The sequence below is a fragment of the Podarcis vaucheri genome (genome assembly GCF_965113315.1).
Source record: "Podarcis vaucheri genome assembly, chromosome: 18".
NCBI lineage: Eukaryota > Metazoa > Chordata > Lepidosauria > Squamata > Lacertidae > Podarcis > Podarcis vaucheri.
The window spans coordinates 8,303,944-8,321,751 of NC_138756.1; the positions used below are offsets into that span (position 1 = coordinate 8,303,944).

Genomic DNA, 17,808 nt, shown 5'->3' on the forward strand with positions numbered 1-17,808 from the left:
CACAAGACAGTGAGAGTCCTTGACACCCTCCTTCCTCTGTTGCTAGTTTCTCATCGGGTGCGTTCGCAGGTAAGCCTTAAAGAGGCGCGATCGCACAGAAGGGTTCAGGTCAGCTTTCTCTAACCCTGGTTCCCCCTAGATGTTTCATACTACAACTCCCACAGCTTCTGTCCGAAATGGTTCCCGTTACCCCCCCATATTCTTTCGCGTTGGCAATCGGACGCTGACTTAAGCAGCAGCAGCAGCAGCAGCAGCAGCAGAGAGGTCACATTTGCACCATGCGCTCAAAGCGCACTTCCTGGGAACTGTAGTTCACCCCTCACAGAGCCGCAGATCCCAGCACCCTCAACTGACTACGCTTCCTAGGATTCTCTCTGTGTTTTAAATGTGTTTTGGGTGGTGAGAATGCAACCAGAGCCGCAAAATCAGATTGAAGCCCCGTGCGAGAGGTTGCTTGAGTCTGGGATAGTTCAGTTGGCAGGGCACAAGGCTCTTCAACTCAGGGTCTTGGTGTGATGGCCTGGGACTCTGATTCAGAGGCTGTGCCAGAGGAATTCCAGCCTGCACAGGAGTCCCCGCCTCCAGGGCCGGCTGAGCTGGGGCAGGGGGCTGAATCTGAAGGGTCCTCACCTGTGCCGGATCCTCAGGAGCAGACACCAGCTGAATCCGCTCTGGCTCCGGAGGTGATGGAGGACCCATTGCCTGCAGGTGCTCCACTCTCAGCCCCGTCAGGGGAAGCTGAGCTTGCCTCTGGGTCCGGTAACCCTCCAGCCTCTCCTGAACTGCAGAGGCTCAGGGCAGAGAGGCGGGGGGAACTGGTTTCTCCCAGGAGGAGTGCTCGCCTTAAGGCCAGGAGAGGCGGGTCACCTGTGGGCTGGGACCGCCCCTGGCCTCAGAGAAGATAAGGCCAGTCAGCCCGGTCCCAGGTTGCGGGTCCCAGGTTTCGGCCAGCACCCAGACTTGTTCTTCCAGAGTTCCCAACCACGGCCGGCTTCTTGCTTCGGACCCCGCTTCGCCCTTTGTGGACTGTCTCCAGACCCTTGACCCAGGACCGGACTCTGACCACGCCTCACGGTAACCTCCCCCCGGGACCAGCACACTTGGGTTCGAGTCCTACCTTGGGCATTGCAGGGGGTTGGACTAGATGACCCTGGTGGTCCCCTTCCAACTCTACAATTCTAGCATTCTTTGACTTGCCAGGGGCCTAATTCACGTTTCACCTCAACCACAGCAGAGTACAATAACGCCGACCTACTCTAAAGGGCTGTTGTGAGGTTTCACTGAGATAACGTACGTGAAGCACCTTGAAAGCTCACTTCCCCTGTCTAAATGCAAAAAAATATATTTGTAGATGGTTTCTGGGAGTCCAGGAATGCTCCTGATGAGGACACCAGTGGGGTTCGGTGCCTGCCCCTGCTTAAAGCGTTGTCTGGCTCAGTTGGTTAGACCTTGGTGCGAATCACGCCAAGGTTGCAGGTTCGATCCCAGCATGGATATTCCCCGCTGGGTATTCTTGCATTGCAGGGGGGTTGGCCCTCCAGCTGTTTTGGGACTACAGCTCCCATCATCCCTAGCTAACAGGACCAGTGGTCAGGGATGATGGGAAATGTAGTCCCAAAACATCTGGAGGGCCAAGTTTGGCCATGCCTGGCCTAGATGAGTTTCAGAGCCCCTTCCAACTTATGATCTATGAAGTCTGCTCCCTTGTTTCCAGCCAGGACACAACAACTATATCATTTCTTTCCAAACATCTGGATTTCGACAGACCCCTGGTAACTTCTACCCAAGCGGGGGAGCAGACAACATTAACTTCTCTCTGCTGTGTGACATCTAGCGCTCTCTGCGTTAAGGAAACAGATGGAGGCGTATTAAACTCCCTCGATTTGGGGGCCTGGTGTGACTCTTGCTCACGATGTGTGCCGCAGTTTCAAACTTGTCCCCACCACGCAAGAACAACTGGCCCCCTGTTTGCAACCTCTTCCCTTTGCGCAGAGCACATTCCTTGCTGCGGAGGTAACAAGGCAATGGTTTCCCTTGCTGCGCAATGCACATCGCTGCTGTTCAGTTAACTCTAGTGCATGCCAGCTCTGCAGGGGTGACACAGCATGCATCTAACGCTTAAGAGCAGCTGCGTTAGGTCCAGTTAGGTATAAAGCAGGCAATATACGGTGCTGAGGGAAGGAGAAAAGCTAGCCTGCCTCTCAACATCCGCCCCTCGCCCAGGTATGTGACACCAAGATGCATGGAAACACAGCAGCTCTGCTTCTTCGCTTTGGTCCCCATAAGCGGCGCAGTGCACTTCAATGCTGTCCAAGGAACTCTAGTGCACTTCGGAAGACCCTGCAGAGGTTGGATCCAGTGCAGGCCTTGCTGCCTTCCCCCAACCGCTGCCGACAGGTGAAGCACCCGCACACGAAACCCCGGAGTCCAGTGTAATAGCGGGCCGGACGCACAGTGGAGACCGGAAGCTGCCATTCCCTTCTGACACGAAGGTAGATGAATAAGTCCTCAGTGCTCGCAGAGGAGGAGGAGGGGGGCCACTGGGATGCCAAGGCGAGGGGTGAAACGAGGGGGGGGACCCAAGGCGAGCGAGGGAGGGGGGCTTCCTCGCCTGCCGGGTCTAGACCGCTGCCGTTCCCCGGAGGCTGCACGGCGGAGGCCGCCTGTGGGGCAGGAAGTGGTGGCAGAGGCGAAAACAGCCCTCTGAAAAACGTTTTTGTTTTGGAGAACAGGATTCGTTGTGGTCCAGATCGGGGGCTGCCCTGAAGCCCTTCCACCACGGCAGCAAGGTGTGTGTGGGGGGGTACCGGCACAAGGGGGGGAGGCGCAGATTCTCCCGGGGTGTGTCGTTGGTGGTGCGCAGCCTGAGCTCTTGGCTTCGTTGGTGTCTCTTGGCAAGGGAAGGGTTAAAAGAGGCGGAGCTGCAACCTCATTTTGAGGGCCTCGCCCAGCTCCCCGGCAAGGTAGTCGTGATCCTTCAGGGCTTCCAGGTGTTGCAGTTCGCGCTTGCGGTAAAGCGGGACGCTGACGATCTCCAGTTGGTAGGTGCCAGGCGATGCCCGCTTGCGTGCCAGGTGGAGGAAGCTGAGCCCCTCTTGCTGGTGGATGTGGAAGTGGCCTGCCTCGTTCCCCTGGGCGATGACGTAGCGGACGCGGTTCTCCAGCGGCGCCACGGCCGGCAGCAGCTCCAGGATGTGCTCCTTGTGTCCCAGGCCGGAGAGGTTGAGAGCCACCACCACCGGCGAGGCCACGTCGATGCTGGCCAAGCTGACGCCCGGTTTCTGCACGGTAGGGGAGGGAGGAAAGGGAGGAGAAGAGAAGTCAGAGGCGGGCCAGGGAGGGGCTATTTATTTCATAAAGTTCACGCAGAGCTCGGTTGTGGAAAAGATAAAGCAATGAAATTATTGCAACTGCAATATGTTCAATGTTTACTTTTGAAAAGAGCTGGCAACGTGTTACTTCCGGCTTCCGGCAGAGGCGCATGCGCAGAAGCGTCGAATCGCAACCTGCATGTGTGCAGACGCGCCGCTGCAGGTTGCGGCCGCTGCGGGTTGCGAACGTGCATCCTGCACGGATCACGTTCGCAACCCGAGCATCCACTGTACAGCGGCACCTCGATTTTCGAACGTCTCGGAAGTCGAACATTTCAGCTTTTGAACGCCAAAGACCAGGAAGCAACTGCTTCGGTTTTTGATCGCTTTTCAGAAGTCAAATGTGCCACGCGGCTTCCGTATTGAGTTTTCCAGAAGTAAACGCTTCCGGAAGTAAATGCTTCGGTTTTCGAATGTTTCGGAAGTTGAACAGTCTTCCGGAACGGATTACGTTCGAAAACCGAGGTACCGCTGTATCTGCAATATTCCTCGGGCACCAGTTCCACTTTGGAAGCGAGAGCAGGCGAGTTTGGGAAGGCCAGTCCCAAGAGCATCTCTGCTCGGCTATGAGGTGCCCCATCTCTCTCCCTCCGCCCGCCACCTTCCCCTCCCCAAATACCTGGTGCTCGTTGGTGTCATTGACGCTCCTCCGGTGACGCCCTCTCTTGGGGTAGCCGTTGATCTTGCACTCGTAACAGGCTTCGGGCGACAGCAGATTCTCCTCATCTTCCTCCTCCAGGGGCGCTGGGAGGTAAGCTTCCTTGCCAAACCCTAGCCCAGATACACAGTGCCTGCAGTTCAAAAAGCAAGCAAGCAGCAGAGAGGGGATTGTCAGGGACCATAGCTGTCAACTTCCAGATTTGAAAATAAGGGACCAGAAGCCTCGAAAATAAGGGATCAGCAGCCAAAATAAGGGGTTTTCTGAACACAGGTATGTTCAACTTTTGAGCCCCTCCGAGCCAAAGGCAGAAAGCCCAGCCAGCAGCCAAACGAAGCCTCAAGCGGTGGTTCCCACAGCGCAGCAACCCAGCAAAGGGGACGCAGCAAGGAAAACCACCGTCACCTCTCCGCTGGGAAGCGCTGAGCAAAGGCGAGTCCCCAAGCAATGCGGCCGATTTGATCGGCACAAGGCATGCAAGCTCCACCCCCCAGTCGTTCTTAGACTCCTTATTGGGTGAGCAACGCAGCCAAGCAACACAGTTGGAGCCTCCCTCCTCCCTGGCCGGCAGGGAGGGAGGGAGAGGAGCTGCTTCCTTTGAAACCCGGGAAATTTAAGGGACACCATCAATAAGGGACAGCAGCAGGACACAGCGTTGGGATAAGGGACTTTCCCGCCAAACAAGGGACGGTTGACAGCTATGTCAGGGACTCGCACTCGCTTCCGTCTTTCCAAACTGTGCTTTTCTGAACAGTGAGGCAGTCTCACCATTTAAAGTAAGGGCAAGTTGACAGGGTGTAACTCTTTTGAGAAACTGTGCAATAAACAGCTTCTCTTCCCCTGACATTTGTCAGCTGGAGTCCCCCCGGGGGTGTCTCAGAAAGGCCTGCAAATATTTGGATAGAAAACACCGACGTTGTGAGGCAGCAGAAGGCAGGCTGGGCCTTCCCACTGAAATCAGGGCAGCCTCGTCTTGTCAGAAGTCTTTTTATTTAGGTGTTTTTTTAAGTGTTAACAAGGAAGATTATGTTTTTTTAATGCATGTAAATCTGTTTTTTCTTTTTTTCTTCTTTTGTATTTTCTTCTTTTTTCTTTCTTAATTGCTTTCCCCCCTTTAATTTTCTTCTTGCAATATGAGATTGTAAATTCATTGTATATGTGTGTAATTTAAATTAATAAAGATGATTTAAAAAAAGAAACCAGGGCAGCCAAAAGAAGTGCATAAACCAGAAGTGAATGTAAAACGAAAGTGAAACTAAAAGGATGTAAAACGAAAGTGAAACTAAAATGAAACAGACGTTGAAATGTTTTCCAGGCTAAACAGCTCCTTCAACCGTTCCTCATAAGGCTTGGTTTCCAGACCACAAGCGGAGCATGAGTCAACCGTGTGATGCAGCAGCAAAAAAGGCTAATGCTATTCTAGGCTGCATCAACACAAGTATAGTGTCCAGACGTAATAGTCCCGCTCTGTTCTTCTGTTGTCAGACCCTGCCTGGAGTCCTGTGTCCAGTTCTGGGCACCACAAGTTAAAAAGGAGATTGACAAGCTGGAAGGTGTTCAGAGGAGGGTGATGGGAGTGATCCAGGGTCTGGAAACCAAACCTGATGAGGAACGGTTGAAGGATCTGGGTATGTTTAGTGTGGTGTAGTGGTTAAGAGCGGTAGTCACGTAATCTGGGTAACCGGGTTCGCGTCTCCGCTCCTCCACATGCAGCTGCTGGGTGACCTTGGGCCAGTCACACTTCTGTGAAGTCTCTCAGCCCCACTCACCTCCCAGAGTGTTTGTTGTGGGGGAGGAAGGGAAAGGAGATTGTTAGCCGCTTTGAGACTCCTGAAGGGGAGTGAAAGGCGAGATATCAAATCCAAACTCTTCTTCTCTTCTTCTGGAGAAGAGAAGACTGAGAGGGAGATATTGTGATGGCCTAGGACTCTGGCTTGGACTCAGAGCTAGAGGAGTCTCAGTCCGCACCAGATCCTTTGCCTCATCTGAACCTAGTCTGGGGCCTGATCCTGAAGAGTCCCAGTCTGCGCAGGTTCCCCTGCAACAAGCACCAGCTGGGCTGATTCAGGGGCCTGAGCTTGCCCTGGCTCCAGATGTGGGGATGACCTCGTTGCCTTCAGCTGGGCCATCGCTTACAGCTGCTCCACTACCGGTCGGGTCAGGGGAGGCTGAGGCGGCCCCTGGGTCTAGTAACCCACTGACGTCTCCCGAGCTGCAGAGACTGAGGTCTGAGAGAAGGAGAGACCTGAGTACTCGCAGGAGGAGTGCTCGCCTTCGGGCGAGACAGGGAGGTGAGTCGCTGGGGGATCAGGACCGGCCGTTACCCCGACAGAGATAAAAGGCTGCTGGACCCTGTCCCAGGTTGCGGGAGCAACGTTGATGTTTGCTAGAACCTGCCTGTGATCTTGCCTGGTTTCCTGCCTTGACCTTGCCTGGTTTCCTGCCTTGTGTCCTGCCTTGCCCCTGTCGGACTGATTCCTCGCAGAACCCTTGGATTCGGGACCGGACCTGGACTGCGTTACTCGGGATACCCCCGGGCCCAGCACAGATATTTGAGCCATCTTCCAATATCTCAAGGGTTGTCATACGGAAGAGGGAGCAAGCTTATTTTCTCCTGCTCTGGAGGACGGGACCCCCAGAAGCAATGGATTCAAATGACAAGGAAGGAGGTGAAGGCTAAACTTCAGGAAGAACTTTCTGACAGCAAGTGGAACAAACTGCCTTGAAAGCCAGTGAACTCTCCTTCCTTGGAGGCCATCTGTGATGGCCATCTGTCCTGGATGCTTTAGCTGAGATTGCAGGGGGGTTGGACTGGATGACCCTCAGGGTCCCTTCCAACACGACAATTCTATGATTCTAGGTCCACTTCAGTTTTCCCCCCCTTTCCCACAAACCACTTCAGCTCCCATCATCCATGTCCCTGGTGGGTTCTGCCCACAACTCCCTTTCGCTGGGGCCATCCCTGACATTGACCTTCAATCACTGTATGATGGAGCGCATTGCAAGATCCCTCGGCCCTCCATTTGGAGGGGCTAAGGTCGGAGGAAGCCAAACTCCACCCCCAAACACAGGTACAGACTCCCGCTTGTAGGTCCAATTGTTTTGCTCCATGAATCGGAGGCTGCCGGCGTTGCTGAACTTACCCCTGCCCTGCCCGGAAGTACCCGGTTGGGCACCCGCACAAGTAGCCGCCTTCTGTGTTGGAGCAGCCATAGCTACAGGGGCTCCCGCCCGCGGCACATTCGTTCACATCCTGGCAGCCCCCGAAGGCCTGGTCGAAGTCGAAGCCAGACGGGCAGATGCATTTGAAACTCCCCAGGGTGTTGTAGCAAGAAGCCGAGCCGCAGGCCGTGGAGCTGGAGCACTCGTTCTCGTCTGCAGCCGAAAGGGTGGTTATAAGGCTGGTTATACAAGGGCCCCTTGACCCAGGACCTTCTGGCAGGGCCGGCCCGTACATCAGGCAGACCGAGGCATCCGCCTTTGGGGTTGGAATCCAAGGGGCGCCGTCAGAGAAGTGGTGACTAATGGACAAAACCTTGCCAGAACCTGGAAGCTGCTGCCACAAGGCTTTGGCAGGGGCAGCACCTTCCGGTTTTGCCTCAGGCGGCGAAATCCGTTGGGCAGACCCTGCTTTCTGCACACCAAGCAGGTGCTCTCTGATAATACTAATACGACTGGTGCGTTTTTTTAAATGCTTCATGGTTTATTATGTTTTTATATATGCTGGAAGCCACTCATCAGATGAGTGGGGTATGATGATGATGATAAGATGATTACCGCATGGGAGAAACTATGGAAGGTTGGGCATTTACTGCATGTTATACTTTGAAAAGGGACGTGGGTGGCGCTGTGGTCTAAACCACAGAGCCTAGGACTTGCCGATCAGAAGGTCGGCGGTTCGAATCCCTGCAATGGGGTGAGCTCCCGTTGCTCGGTCCCTGCTCCTGCCCACCTAGCAGTTCGAAAGCACAAAAGTGCAAGTAGATAAATAGGTACTGCTCCGGCGGGAAGGTAAACGGCGTTTCCGTGCGCTGCTCTGGTTCGCCAGAAGCGGCTTAGTCCTGCTGGCCACGTGACCCGGAAGCTTTACGCCGGCTCCCTCAGCCAATAAAGCGAGATGAGCACCGCAACCCCAGAGTTGTCCGTGACTGGACCTAACGGTCAGGGTGACCTTTACCTTTACACTTTGAAAGACAGCTAGATGAAAATAATATTTAGGTGGTACTTAACACCACTTGAACTAGCAAAAATGTCTAAAAATATTCCAAACACATGTTGGAAAATAATAATACTAGTAATAATAATAATAATAATTTTATTTTATCTTAACAAAACAACAACACCAGAACAACTATTATTATTATTACTACTACGCTTATGTTTAGTATATTATGTTGTTTGTTATTATTCTTAGTACCCCCGCCCATCTGACTGGATTGCCCCAGTCTCTCTGGGTTGCTCCCAGCACATATAAAAACACCACAAAACATCAAACTTTTAAAACTTCCCTATACAGGGCTGCCTTCAGATGTCTTCTAAGAAGTCAAAGAATTGCTTATCTCCTTGACGTCTGATGGGAGAGCATTCCGCAGGGAAGGCGCCACCACCGAGAAGGCCCTCTGCCTGATTCCCTGTAACTTTACTTCTTGCAGTGGGGGAAACTGCCAGAAGGCCCTCAGGGCTGGACCTCAGTGTCCGGGCAGAACGATGGGGGTGGAGACGCTCCTTCAGGTCTACAGGGCTGAGGGGGCATTTAGGGCTTTCAAGGTGTGTTGAGCCTCCCTTATCGTCCCTTTCCACCCAGCCCCCCAGTGGTTCTCTTACCTACACACTGATTCCACTGATAATGCTGGACGTATCCCTGGGGGCAGCCGCAGCGGTACCCTCCCAGGACGTTCTGACACCCGTGTTGGCACCGGTGGTTCCCGTCACATTCGTCGACATCTGCGCACCGTGGAGGGAGGGAGAGATCATGCTTTAGGTGGGGAAAATCATAGACTCATAGGCCTGTAGTGGTTGTTTTACAACAACCATTGGAGTGCTGGTTGGTGGGACATTCTAGCCACTGAGGAAGAAGTCACACGGCATGTGGTTAACCTGTGGAACTCACTACAGCAGGAAGTGGTGAGGACTATTCACCAACTCTCCCCCTTTTGTCTTGAATTTCCAGTTCCACTGGATGGTTCCTGACAGAGGGAGAATGTCTCTGGCTACTTCCAGCCTGCCTGTGATTTTAGGTGTGATTTGATCGCAAAGTCAGGTTGTGCAATTTTCGGTGGCCCGGCAGTTTCACACAACAAGGCCCCAGATTATTCTGATCTATGCTTCCTCTACGCTTCGATACCTTCTCTGAGACCACCAGAACGGTGGCTCCACCTTTGTTCAAAGGTCTGATTTTGAAATGAGATGGTTGGAAAACCATGAGAAATTTATTTCTAAATCGTATAAGCTGCTGTTTGAACGGGGAACAAAACATGAGATGGTCAGCAATGATATATTGGTCCGAAGACAATTTGGTGTTTTTTTAAAAAAAACCTATATAATGATAAATACTTTGAAACACTTTTGGAGAATAAAAGTGATATTGGGAAAACAACAACAACCAAAAGTGACTTCACCGTAGGTTTGCACAAAATATCGGCTGCTATATTTTCAGCTCCTTTTCTCATGATCCGTAGCATGGAATTCTCTTTGTTTTCCCCGGAGTTTGGGTTGGCTTAGCGTGGGGAAAACGGTCTAGCTTTGTGTGTTATTGCCATGGGATTTTAGACCATTCCCTGTGTCCACACATACCTTCGCAACTACTTCCAGCGGTGTCGAGGGCAAACCCTTTCTGACACTCGCAGTTGTAGCTCCCAGGGGTGTTTAGGCACTGCCCTTTGACCCCGCACAAGGTGGGCTGCGCTGTGCACTCGTTGTTATCTGCAGGAGGAGAAGGGGGGGGGGCAAAGAAGAGAGATCTCATGAACAACAACAAAAAGGCACGTATTAGCCCCATCTATAGTAGACACAAGCACAGTCCAACAAAGCCCCCGTATTGGCCCAATTGCAAAGGGTTGCCAAACTGGACTGCAGTGTGGTGGCAGTGGGGAATCTGTGGCTTCGTAATGGAGCGTGCGGCTTGGCTCGCTTGCTTGAGATATACCCTATTTTTCGCTCTATAAGATGCACCAGACCACAAGATGCACCTAGTTTTTGGAGGAGGAAAATAAGGGGGGGGGGGGATTCTGAATCTCAGAAGCCAGAACAGAAGAAGAAGAAGAAGAGTTTGGATTTGATATCCTGCCTTTCACTCCCTTTAAGGAGTCTCAAAGCGGCTAACATTCTCCTTTCCCTTCCTCCCCCACAACAAACACTCTGTGAGGTGAGTGGGGCTGAGAGACTTCAAAGAAGTGTGACTGGCCCAAGGTCACCCAGCAGCTGCATGTGGAGGAGCGGGGAAGCGAACCCGGTTCACCAGATTACGAGTCCACCGCTCTTAACCACTACACCACACTGGCTCTCAGAACAGCAAGAGGGATCGCTGCGCAGCGAAAGCAGCAATCCCTCTTGCTGTTCTGCCTTCTGGGATAGTTGCGCAGCCTGCATTCGCACACACATTTCCCCTTAGTTTTTAGGAGGGAAAAAGTGAGTCTTCTAGAGCAAAAAATACGGTATGTTTTCCTGGTAAGCACTCCTGCATTGCTCATGCTGTTGGCCTGTGGGTGGAATGCCTTGCAGAGGTTACATTATAGGGTAGCGGCAGGTGAACGGACCTGAAGCCAGCATGGAGCAGATGAAAAGGTCAAAGGTAAAGGACCCATGGATGGTTAAGTCCAGGAATCAGGGGGCCGAGGGGTGAACTACAGGCTACGCGCAAATGTGTGCAGTAAGACCTGCAGATTTATTTCTCTTTGTGAACAAGCATCCCAGGAAAGGTTCGCCCTTGCCTTTGGGAGAGCACCAGGGGAACTCACCGATGCAGGAAGAGTGGTGCTGGGTGAAACCAGGGGGGCACTTGCAGTTGAAGCCCCCGATGACGTTGACACAGAGGAACTGGCAGTTGTGTTGCTTTGTGGAACACTCGTCGAGGTCTGGATTCGTAAAGAAAACGAGCTGAGTTACGATGTACGATATATATACGATATATGATATCTTTATTGTCATTATCCCATGCAGAACAATGAAATTGAAAAACTACATGAATCTACATAAATACTACATAAAAACTACATAAAACTACATAAACTACATAAAACATTCAAAACCCCCTAAAAACTCTGAAACCCCATTTTAAAATACACTATACTATAGAGACCCCTTATGCTGCGTTTAGAACCAGAATTGCATTTGCGTAGAAACTGTTTCTCAGGCGGCTAGTCCTGGCCTTTATAACCCAATACCTTCTTCCAGAAGGCAGAAGCTGACAGAGATCATTTCTGGGGTGCGCACTATCATGCGCTATCTCTGCCGCTTTCTTATGGCACCTGACAGCATAGATTTGATCCAAGGTGGGAAGAGTGCGCCCAATTATTCTCTCCGCAGTCTTTACAACCCTGGACAGCGTTGTTTTTTCCCTGGCTGTGCAGCTCCCAAACCACACACAGAGACCATAAGTTAATACACTCTCCACAGTACAATGGTAAAATGCCATCAACGGGTCCTTTGAGGGATTGTTTTTCCGGAGGATTCTCGGAACATATAACCTCTGCTGTGCTCTCTTCACCAGGTCTTTGCTGTTTTCTCCCCAGGTTAGGTCGTCTCTCAACTCCATTCCCAGAAATCGAAACACCGAGACCTGCTCCACGCACTTCCCCTCAATAATAAGTGGCTGAATATTCAATTTACATTTCCTAAAGTCCACAAAGATCTCTTTCGTTTTCTTTGAGTTAGGGAGTAAGTTGTTTTTCCTGCACCACTCCCTCTCTGGAGCTATCGCCCTCACCCTACAGAGGCTGGGTTGAGGCGAGACTACAGAGGGACGGATCTGTCAACTTCCCTACCTCTCAAGACTGGGGAAAGGACAACGAGGACACCCTAACAGTGACCAAGAGACTGATATTGATGAATGGATGGTACCCTTTAATGCAGAGGTTTTCAACCTTTTTGAGTTCATGGCTCCCTTGAACTTTCTTTCTGTGGCAACCCTGTGGGGCTCAGGAGCCCAGTTATGTCCCCCCTTGCCTGCAGAGCTGCAGCCCCTCACCCCTTTTTCAAACACCCGCCCTTGCGGAGCGTTCCCTCGGCCTCCTCTCTTCTCCCCTCTCCTGGGGAGTCCTCTGTGTCAGGAGCTTGAGTAAGGACCCTGGCAGAGACACATGCCCAACTGGCATGTTCTCTCTCTCTTGGTCGATCGTTCGGGAGCTTCAGAAGATTTCTTCAGCCTGAACATCACAGCGACCGATGCCAACCGACACCGGCACACTTAGGGATCTGCAGAATTTGCGCAGCTTGCGTAACAGACCTCAGCAACTCGGCATTTTGGCTAATCTACTTTATTTACATATAAACACACACGGAGCACTGCAACATGGCTCCCTCTCTCTCTCTAGCATCGGACAGCAAAGAGAAAAAGAAAAAAGGACAAGAGTCCCACTTCACGGAACACAATGATACAAACATCCTGTCTCCGTCACTTCCCACTCTGTGGAGTCAAAACATACACCATCATGTGATAGACAACAATCCTGTGACTGCAATCAAAGAGCAGGAATTGTAACACTCTGGGCAGCTGCTGAAGCCGCTGATGCCGCCACTGGTCTCTGGCGAGTGGTTATGCCTTTTCCTAACTTGTAAGTGCACTTTTGACAATCATAGAATTGTAGAGGTGGAAGGGGCCCCGGCGGTCATCTAGTCCAACCCCCTGCAAGGCAGCAATCTCGGCTCAAGCACCCCTGACAGACAGCTGTCCAACCTCTGCTTGAAAACCTCTGAGGAAGGAGAGTCCACAACCTCCAGAGGAAGACCATTGTGCTGTTAAAAAGCTATTACTGCAATGCGCTCTACGTGGGGCTCCCTTTGAAGGTGACCCGGAAACTACAACTAATCCAGAACGTGGCAGCTAGACTGGGGACTGGGGGCAGCTGCTGAGACCATATAACACCGGTCTTGCAAGACCTACATTGGCTCCCAGTACGTTTCCGAGCACAATTCAAAGTGTTTGTGCTGACCTTTAAAGCCCTAAACGGCCTCGGTCCAGTATATCTGAAGGAGCGTCTCCACCCCCATCGTTCTACCCGGACATTGAGGTCCAGCTCCGAGGGCCTTCTGGCAGTTCCCTCACTGCGAGAAGCCAAGTTACAGGGGGCCAGGTGAGCAACGCAGCCAAGCAACACAGTTGGAGCCTCCCTCCTCCCTGGCCGGCAGGGAGGGAGGGAGAGGAGCTGCTTCCTTTGAAACCCGGGAAATTTAAGGGACATCATCAATAAGGGACAGCAGCGGGACATGGTGCTGGGATAAGGGGCTTTCCCGCCAAATAAGGGACAGTTGACAGCTATAGTGTGGATCCTAGGGCCTTCCAGAGGCAGCTGGTGTTTGCAAAGATCAAATCCATTTGGCACCCCAGCTTCTCCCCCAAATTTTAGTTACCTTTGCAGGTCTTTCCGTCTTCTTGCAGGATGTAACCTCGGGGGCAGGAACACTGGAAGCTTCCTTCCGTGTTCTTGCAGATGAAGTTGCATGGCTTGGGCGACTGGTTGCACTCGTCTAGGTCTACGGTGAAGCGAATATGATAAAGCAGCAATAATAATAATAATAATAATAATAATAATAATAATAATGTCCTGCTTTTCCCCCAGGCAGTTTCCAAAGTACAAAACCAACGACAAAACAGAAAAAGATGAAAACATAGAAACACCGAAGTGCAATCAAACACCAATAGAATTGGTTGTACCTTGGAAGTTGAACGGAATCCTTTCTGGAAGACCGTTCGACTTCTAAAATGTTCAGAAACCAAGGTGCGGCTTCCGATTGGCTGCAGGAAGCTCCTGCAGCCAATCGGAAGCCGTGTCGGATGTTTGGGTGCCAAAGAACGTTCGCAAACCAGAACACTCACTTCTGGGTTTGCGGCGTTCAGGAGCCAAAGCGTTCGACTCGCAAGGTGTTCGACTTCCGAGGTACGACTGTATATGACAGACCCATGAAAAATACAGATAAAAACAGCAATGAAAACATCGCAGCAGCAGCCCTTTCCTTAAAAAGAGTCCGTTCCTAAAGGCATGTTGGAATAAAAAGGTGTTCAGCTCCTGGCTGGACAACAAAGAGGAAGCCCGTCTAACTTCTCTAGGCAGGGAGTTCCATAGTTCCCTGGGAGCAGCCACGACCGAGAAGGCCCTCTCCGCATTCCCATTATTTTATTATCATTTTATCTAAATTGACCAGCCGGACTGAAGGAATGGGTTTCCCAAAACCCAAAACTGACTGCTGGCTCGAGCCAGGCTGCCTGCTTCCGCGAAAACCCTTACCCTGGCAAGATGTGCCGGTGATATCGTTGGTGTAGCCTAACCGGCAGTGGCAGCGGAACGAACCCATGCTGTTGATGCACTGGCCATGTTTGCAGAGGTTGGGCAGGACTCTGCACTCGTCAATGTCTGCAGCGGGAGAGGAAAGGAGCCGATGGTTAGGATATGGTTACCAGATGTCCCCGTTTCCCGGGGATAGTCCCCGGATTTACAAATGTCCCCAGATTTCATATAATGTCCCCGGATTTATATTTTATGTGTTGTAGATTTAGTAGTAGTAGTAGTAGTAGTAGTAGTAATAATAATAATAATAATAATTTTTATTTATACCCCGCCCTCCCCAGCCAAGACCGGCCTCAGGGCAGCTAACAAGCAATAATAAAAACAAGTTGAATGAATAGAACTTAAAAACAAGATAAAAACACAACATTAAAATATTCAAACATTAAAATATTAAAATGAAGCCTCATCACAGGAGGAGAAATGAAAAAGCAAAAAGAAAGAGAGGGAGGGAATCAGACTGATTCTAAGCCAAAGGCCAGGTGGAACAACTCTGTCTTACAGGCCCTGCGGAAAGAGATCAGATCCTGCAGGGCCCTGGTCTCACGAGACAGAGCGTTCCACCAGGCCGGAGCCAGTGTTGAGAAGGCCCTGGCTCTGGTTGAAGTTAATCTAACTTCCTTAGGGCCCGGGACCACTGGGGTGTTGCTATTTATGGACCTTGAGGCTCTCCGTGGGGCATACCGGGAGAGGCGGTCCCGTAGGTAGGGAATGAATGTTGTGTGATTGGTTCAACGGCACAAGACACATCATATGGGGACTTCCGGTGAGGCAAAATGGCGCCATGGCAGCGAGCAGCTCTTGAAGCAGCCAGAGCCAACTGCGCTACCAGTCTGGCTCCGGGTTGCTGAGATTGCCGCTGCCACTGCCAAGGCGGAACCGGGGACGCCCGGCACGTCAACTGGGGGAACCGCTGACCCCCACACACAACCCAAATCGAGCGCGCCCCGCCACCTGGCCAACTGGCCGCAGACGAGAATATATTATTTCTTTTTTTAAAAAAACAATTTTTTTAATAACTGTTTTTTTCTCTTTTCAAAAAAAAAAGTGTCCCCAGATTCTTTGAAAAAGATCTGATAACCTTAGGTTAGGATCATCACCAATGCAAAGCCAGTTGCGGTCGGGGGGAGCGTGGGGGGGGGCTCAGAGACTTTGCGGGTGCTAGGGGAAGACCCCCAGGGGCCCAGCTTGACAGGCTCACCTCTCCCGTCGGTTGCATAGCCTGGCCCATGCGGGCACATTTTCTTGTACTGGGCGGTGGCAGGAAAGGGGCAGAGTTCGCACTGGGGCCCCCAACCCCGCCCTCCGTTGCAGCAGCACTCCGATTTCGTGACCTGGTGCCGGTTGGTCGAGGACATCTGGCACATGGTCTGCAGCACCTCGGTGAAGCAGAATCCTTGGCGGGTGTCTGGGAAGGGGAGAGGAAAAAATCGGCAGTCAGTGGCGTAGCGGAGTGTGTGCCCCGGGCACAAAATTACCAGGAGCAAAAATTTCAAAAGGGGGAAAAAACAGCACACCCTCCGTCTGTGCCTCTCTCAAGAGTCAGGGAGTCCCTCAATTTCCACTCTTTCCCCCCTCCCCAAACCTTCGGTTCTTCCATCAGGTCAAAGGCACATATTTTGTTTGGGTGTTTATATTAATGTTTCGTTTTCAAATTCTTCCGATGGCTGCTATCCGCATCAAACTGAAGTTGGAAAGGGAGAAATGGAGGGCGGGGGCTGATCAAGAAGGTGGGCAGGGCTGCAATTGCCATGCTGGTGCCGTTACAGGTTGGCAGAACAATACTGGTCTTGTCCCGGGCACCGGTAACCCACGCTAGGCAACTGTAGGCTGTTAGCAGAGTGTGCCACCGAACCTGCAGTGGGACCAAACTCTAGATGGGATGAGAGCTGGGGAGAGCATGGGAGGGAACCAAAGGGTCCTCTGGTCACCCCCCTGCCTAGGACTTGCCGATCAGAAGGTCGGTGGTTTGAATCCCTATGACAGGGTGAGCCCCCGTTGTTCAGTCCCTGCTCCTGCCAACCTAGAAGTTCAAAAGCACATCAAAGTGCAAGTAGATCAATAGGTACCACTCCGGCGGGAAGGTAAACGTCTTTCCGTGCGCTGCTCTGGTTCGCCAGAAGCAGCTTAGTCCTGCTGGCCACATGACCCGGAAGCCGTACGCCGGCTCTCTCGGCCAATAAAGCGAGATGAGTGCTGCAACCCCAGAGTTGGCCACGACTGGACCTAATGGTCAGGGGTCCCTTTACCTTTACCTTTACCCCAACCCCCTACAATGCTGCCTAGTGGCGCCCATGGGAGAGTGACACTGATGGGCGGAGCCTCATTATGTCTGGTGGCTTAGAGGCGGAACCTGATGTCACAGGGGGCGGAGCCAATGGCACAGTCCTCTCAACCCTCCCAAATCTGCCTCTGCCCTCAATTCTCTCCCCTCAGGAAGAGGAGAAGGTCAAACTCCCCCAGTGCTTCCAACGCAACGCCTACGAGCTGGAAACACAACCAGGCTATCCTGTGACGACTGCAGCCACCTCATCGAGGCCACCACGAGACGACTGCAACCGAAAGCTCAAGGGGAAGCTGCCGGGCGAGAACCGTTATCGCTTACCAAGGCACTCGGTGCCGGAGGGGCTGCTCTGGAAGCCTTCGTTGCAGTCGCATTGGTAGCTGCCCACGGAATTGACACAGCGCCCGTTGGGGCAAATCCCTGGCTTGCTCCGGCACTCGTTCTCATCTGAGGGCAGCAAGGAACGAAGGGAGGAGGTTAGAAGTGGGAGAAAGAGTGAGCTTCACGTTTGTTATGGGCCGGTTCAGTGGCCACGAGGTTAAACTATACAGTGGTACCTCTGGATGCGAACGTAATCCGTTCCGGAGCCCCGTTTGCATCCAGAAGTGAACGCAACCCGCGTCCACAGGTCACGATTTGCCGCTTCTGCACATGCGCGTGACATCGTTTTGACCGTCTGTGCATGTGCGAGCAGCGAAACCCAGAAGTAACGCGCTCCGTTATGATAGTACCAAACTATCGAAGGCTTTTCACCAAAGCCAGACTAAACGTCTTTCCTTCTGCAGTGTTGGCTGGCAGGTTGAGAGGAGTCCCCTACCAGGACAGACTTTGCTCGTGTGCTCAAGACATTGATTCCATAAAACATATTTTGTTGCACTGTGCAAAATATGAGCAAGCCAGGGCTGAACTGATATTACCCTTGCTGGTACCTTTCCTGGGAAAATCAGAGGCTCGCTATGTCAGGTTCCTATTGGAAGACCGGACAAACGCTAGAAC

The 17,808-nt window shown here is 52.1% G+C and overlaps 1 protein-coding gene across 3 annotated transcripts in view; it reads right to left on the minus strand.

The window, feature by feature from the left end:
• Positions 1 to 1,541: 1,541 nt before the first annotated feature.
• Positions 1,542 to 17,808, minus strand: part of FBN3 (fibrillin 3) — a 150,278-nt gene continuing 134,011 nt past the window's right edge. For 2 of the 3 annotated variants that reach the window (XM_082206195.1, XM_082206196.1), the window contains exons 54-63: positions 17,134 to 17,259; positions 15,730 to 15,936; positions 14,472 to 14,597; positions 13,597 to 13,719; positions 10,986 to 11,102; positions 9,823 to 9,951; positions 8,854 to 8,973; positions 7,173 to 7,404; positions 3,991 to 4,162; positions 1,543 to 3,281 (exon numbers count right to left, since the gene is read on the minus strand). In XM_082206195.1, the coding sequence (XP_082062321.1) occupies positions 2,907 to 3,281; positions 3,991 to 4,162; positions 7,173 to 7,404; positions 8,854 to 8,973; positions 9,823 to 9,951; positions 10,986 to 11,102; positions 13,597 to 13,719; positions 14,472 to 14,597; positions 15,730 to 15,936; positions 17,134 to 17,259 (1,727 nt within the window). In that variant the 3' untranslated portion in view covers positions 1,543 to 2,906. Of the gene's footprint in view, positions 3,282 to 3,990; positions 4,163 to 7,172; positions 7,405 to 8,853; positions 8,974 to 9,822; positions 9,952 to 10,985; positions 11,103 to 13,596; positions 13,720 to 14,471; positions 14,598 to 15,729; positions 15,937 to 17,133; positions 17,260 to 17,808 lie in introns of all 3 variants that reach the window. The other variant, XM_082206194.1, reaches the window with a different exon arrangement.